We start from the raw sequence: 4755 nt of genomic DNA, 5'->3' as shown, positions 1-4755 counted from the left end.
TTGCCTCCAACTGGCCAGGGTCCGAGCGCTCCCCACCTGGTCTGACAAAGTGCCAAGCAAGCCAATCCAAGTTGCACCTTGCCTTCCAAGAATAATCCTTGCCTTCCAAGAATAAATCCTTGCCTTCCAAGAAAGGGAATTTAATACTAGAAGTGGAGTCGAATTAATCATCACAAATTCCATAAAAAAATGGTCCTATCATGTGATTTTTGTCAATATGTGTAGGCATGCGCCATCTTAGTTTTAGAATACTTATCAAAACTGACTTGTTAACTTTTATTATTCATTGAATTTGAAAAAGAAAAAAGTTGAGTTTGGATTTGCTTTTAATTTGATTTCTAAATTCGTCTCACTACGATCCAGCTGTTAATCACGAAGAGTCACCAACCAAACATACAACCCACAACAACAAAAAGAAAAAAAGAAAAAAAAAAAAAAAAACACAACCAGGAAGTCTCTTCTTCCTCTGCACCTTGAGTCTTCCTCTGAAGAAGAAAAAAGGCTCGAAAACAGGATCGGCAAATAAGTTAATCAAATTACAAGAGCTCAACTAGTATTAACTTGTCAAAAATTAGGTACACTTTTTACACTGGAAACAATGAAATAAAAAAATACGTCATGAGGTAGCTGACTATTCCGGTAACACCCCGTCTTTCTTTCTTTCTTTCTTTCTTTTTTTATCCCTTTCAAAATTTACAGAAATCTGCTATGAAGTTTGAAGTCCTGTTGAATTCAGTCCTACCATCAGTTCTCAGTGTTATATATGTATCACCAACACTGAAAAGTTTATAAGTTAGGTTAAGTAGAATTGCAGATTCTAAGAATGTGTATTGTGTGTATGCAAGGGTTGAATCCTAGGTGGGAGTGTCGGATAAGACATGAGTGCAAATATGTGCAGTTTTATGGTTGTGAAATAAACAAGTTCTTGCATCTATTACAAGTTTTCTGTCTGTCACACTTCTTTACTTGCAGTTTTCTCACTTCACAGAAGAACTTTGGACAATGGGACCTGATGGACCAGGAGGACCAGGGCGTGGCTGGGGTCGTGGACCTGTGGTACCGGGTTTTTTCCTGGTCCAGGTGGGTTCATTGGTGGGTGTTTCAATTGAATACGCTTGGTGATTTCTTCTTGGTAAGTAGACCCTCGACTACAATGTTATCATATCTATGGCAATACCCTTAGCAAGAATGCAGCCATCTTGTGCACTTTTTTGTACTTCTACAACGTTACGTCGATGTTCCTTTTTTTTTTTTTTTTTTTTTTTTTTTTTTTGAACTGATTGAAATTTTACACTATGCAGCTTATCTTATCTCTGCCGCTGTTGGTTGCTACAAGACTGTTTTGGCGGGCCTCGACCTTTTCGCACTCCTCCCTTCCAATGGAAATTCAGATACACTTCCTGCATTTACAGCTGTGTAATAAATCTGTATACTTCAATCAACAAAAGAATTTGACTCGTGTTCTGATATCCATATTGCATTGTATGGCTAGCTTTTGTCATTTCTGCATTTTAGACTCATTCTCAATCCATTCCATACGCGAGACAAGAAATGAATAACTGAGAAAATCATTAAAACCTCGTGCAAAAACTCTGGATTATATTAGCAAAGTACAGCATGGCCTAAATTCCTAATAAATAATTGCTCACAATGCACAGCTAGGGCACGTCTAGCATGGCTTTATTGACTATTGGAATAATTTTCTGAAAGTTTTTTTGTCTAATTCGCTGGCCTAAGGTCGCTTTCTTGAAAAACTCTTTTGCAAAAACCATAAGTTATCCCAAACTAAGCCCTACTACGCACAGAGATAGAGAACACACAAACGAACGTGCCACCTAGGAGAAGTCGTCTTGGTATTGGATCCTCTCTTCTGTTGTCATTCGAAGGAAAAAAACATATAGCCGCTACTCCAAGCAAATCTTCTACGCCATATCAGGGCTATGGGATTCTACAGCAAAAGATGCTTTTCAAAGTCCGTCATCATGAAGCCACTAAACAACACGAAAAAAAACGCATGCAAAAGCCATTAAACTCATGATATGGCACCTTCAAAAAATCGCCCCGTGCCCTTGACAGATTCAACTAAGAAGTCAGAACCTAACATCAGAAACATTTTGAGGAATACAATGCTCCTCACAAGACATTATTAGTTTTGTAATTCACAATGAAGGCCTAAAGTCATCTGATAAACGTTATTAGTCGATAAGTGTTGAGGACCATCAAACGTCATAGATCTGGTTCAGCATTATACTTTTAAGGTATGTTTGGTACGACGGATTCAACAGCACTAAACAATGTTAATGAAAGAAAAATCTTGTTCATTGTAGTGCCCAATCCTATCTTATATTGCATACCAAACATACTCTCGTGGTGTTACTTCCAATGAAACGATGAATGAATGAGAAATCGACCACATATGGAAAGATTACAATTCATCACATAAGATCCTTCTTAACTCAAGTAATTTGTCAATGCATTTTAGTAGCACCAAGAAGTTGTTACTCTTGTAATTTGTCAATCTGCAAGGTATTCTCATAAACTTTACCATGAAACATAAAAAATTGTGAACAATTAACTTAGTTTTCGTTAGCGAACCACTGCACCCTCAGAATTGGAACAATAAATTTGAGTAAATTTTGTTAGTTTCAATGTCTAAACACGACATGATCTTAATACGGCATAATTTAGTCAGCATAGCACCCGACGTCATTCACAAGCAGCTCTGGTGTTAAAACTGCTGAGACAAATGGCAAATGCCTGGAAAGTGGACATTGGGTACTGATAATCCATTGTGAAAACGTCCTTTCCCACTTTTCCAAATTGGAGAATAACATCCTCGTGCTCTTTCCCACTGGCTCCATTCTCAACAGAAGCAACCAGCTGGAAGTTTTGCACAGAAAAGACCGTTACACGTCCATTGAAGTTGAGACACCAGCACTGAAGTTGTTCGTGCCATCTAGGATTCTTGTTTTTCAAAATTAGCACCTCAACTTTCAATGTCGATAATCCAGATCGAAAACTATCTGCGGAAGTTGATTTTGATCTGAAAAATGGAATAGACAGAAAAGAATCTAGGTAGCCAAGCGGGAAATCAGTTTGTACAGGAACCATGCCTCCGGTTTCAATAGCAGAACCAGGTATAGTATCCATGATGCACTGCATTCGCCTTGGACCCCAATACCCACGTTACGTTAGCAAGGAAAAGTAACCAAACAAGGTGATGAAGACATCTACTTTTTATTTATTTTTAGTTGAATTTTATTTATGTTTTAAGATTCTTATTTATGTAATTGAGCTTATATTGGCCCAAACCTATTTAGGTAGGGTTTTGTTTTGACTATTTAAACCTAATTTGTCATGTAATTTCATTGGTTTTGGATGAATATGAATTATTGAGATTGGTTGTGGCGCCTCCTTCTTCTCCCTTTCCCTTCCCCCTAAATTTCTGCTTCTTCTCCGATTTCTTCTCCCATTCTCTCCGATTTCTCTCCCCCTCTTTTGCTGCCCTCTTCTTTGTCCTGCATCAAATTTGATATCAGAGTCGAAACATGGGTAATTTTTTACCTACAATCCAAAACTTTTTCATAACCCTTACCCAAAAAACTGTACAACAGTACAAACAAAGGAATTTGTAGTGAGGTAGCAGTCTTCTTTTATTTCAATTTTCTTTCTTAGTTGAAAAAAAAAAACTTCGTTACTGTTCACGGGATACTGTTCACACCCGGAATTTCCTTTTTTTAATATTTCTGCAGTTTCCAACAAAAAAAAAGAGAGGGAAAAAATTCGTTACAGATTTGCTGCAATTTTAGTTCCATTGTACTGTTCGCCCTTGCTACATTTTCATCACACGTTGGCACCATCTAACACCTACAACAAACCCTAGCCCACCCCCACAATCCCAATTCCACGCCCAACCCAAATTCCACCAAATTCATTTATCCAACTACCCAACTTCATTACCACTTAGCCCAACTCAACCTAGCCCAGCACCTCCAAAGCCCATTATCCTTTCATAATCCCCAAGACCCAAACTCAACCTACTGATTTAAGCCGCAATTTACTTAGCCCAATTAATTCAATCCAGACCCGAAATTCTTTCATCTTCTTCGAGCCCAAATTCATAAACAATCACTACAAATCCGTTTACTTCATCTTCTCTAACCTCACCACTGCAAACCCATTGACTCGCTTGACCATCTCCATCGCCGACTCGTTCTACCTCCATAACCATTCTCCACCCCATTGTGTTCCTTAACCGCAAGCTCCACACATTCACCACATACTAAATTTGCACCCAATTTATATCTCGCACATCAATAGCTCTCACCCCACACTCAGTTTCTACATATCAACATCGGTCCCGTGTTTGCGGGCAACTCAACCTGACAGTAACCACCCAATTGTAGAGTCAATTCAGTTGCACAACACAAAATTGAGTTGTTCTCCTACCTCCATTGGACATTTCCATACTGATTAGAGGCACATCCTGTTTGGCCAGTAATCTTTTCATGCACTCAGTTGATCAAAGATTATTCCATCACACCATTCCACGACTTGCCAACGTGAGGATCACAATTGGGCACAGTCTTGATTCCTTAGGTCTCAGAGTACATCACCATCAAGTTCATGCTCTGTGGGCACTGCCACCACAACGACACAACAGGGAGTCCTTGAACCCTTTTTATTATTGGTTTATACTCCTGCTTCATTTTTAAAAATTGCATCAATTAAAATCTTTGTGCTGTTGTTACGTCA

At 38.7% G+C, this 4755-nt stretch overlaps 1 protein-coding gene across 2 annotated transcripts; it reads left to right on the top strand.

The window, feature by feature from the left end:
* The first annotated feature begins 297 nt into the window (after positions 1-297).
* Positions 298-1574, top strand: LOC111412410. Of its 2 annotated transcripts, none has more exons than XM_023043334.1 (3): positions 298-748; positions 846-1132; positions 1302-1574. In XM_023043334.1, the coding sequence occupies exons 1-3, from the start codon at positions 709-711 to the stop codon at positions 1557-1559; spliced, it is 585 nt and encodes a 194-aa protein (XP_022899102.1). In that variant the 5' UTR covers positions 298-708; the 3' UTR covers positions 1560-1574. The 2 variants fall into 2 exon arrangements, 1 of the variants encoding a protein (XP_022899102.1); XR_002706058.1 differs by having other exon boundaries at positions 302-639; positions 1302-1501.
* Positions 1575-4755: the final 3181 nt, after the last annotated feature.

The sequence above is a fragment of the Olea europaea genome, chromosome 16, assembly GCF_002742605.1.
Source record: "Olea europaea var. sylvestris chromosome 16, O_europaea_v1, whole genome shotgun sequence".
Taxonomy (NCBI): domain Eukaryota; kingdom Viridiplantae; phylum Streptophyta; class Magnoliopsida; order Lamiales; family Oleaceae; genus Olea; species Olea europaea.
Note: the sequence above shows the minus strand (reverse complement) of the source record. Positions and strands in the feature narration are given on the sequence as shown.

Coding starts and splice junctions, on each gene's coding strand:
- LOC111412410 (XM_023043334.1), top strand. CDS start 709: ATGAAGTTTGAAGTCCTGTTGAATTCAGTCCTACCATCAG. Junction 749..845: donor GAATTCAGTCCTACCATCAG/TTCTCAGTGTTA, acceptor TGTGTATGCAAG/GGTTGAATCCTAGGTGGGAG. Junction 1,133..1,301: donor CGCTTGGTGATTTCTTCTTG/GTAAGTAGACCC, acceptor TACACTATGCAG/CTTATCTTATCTCTGCCGCT.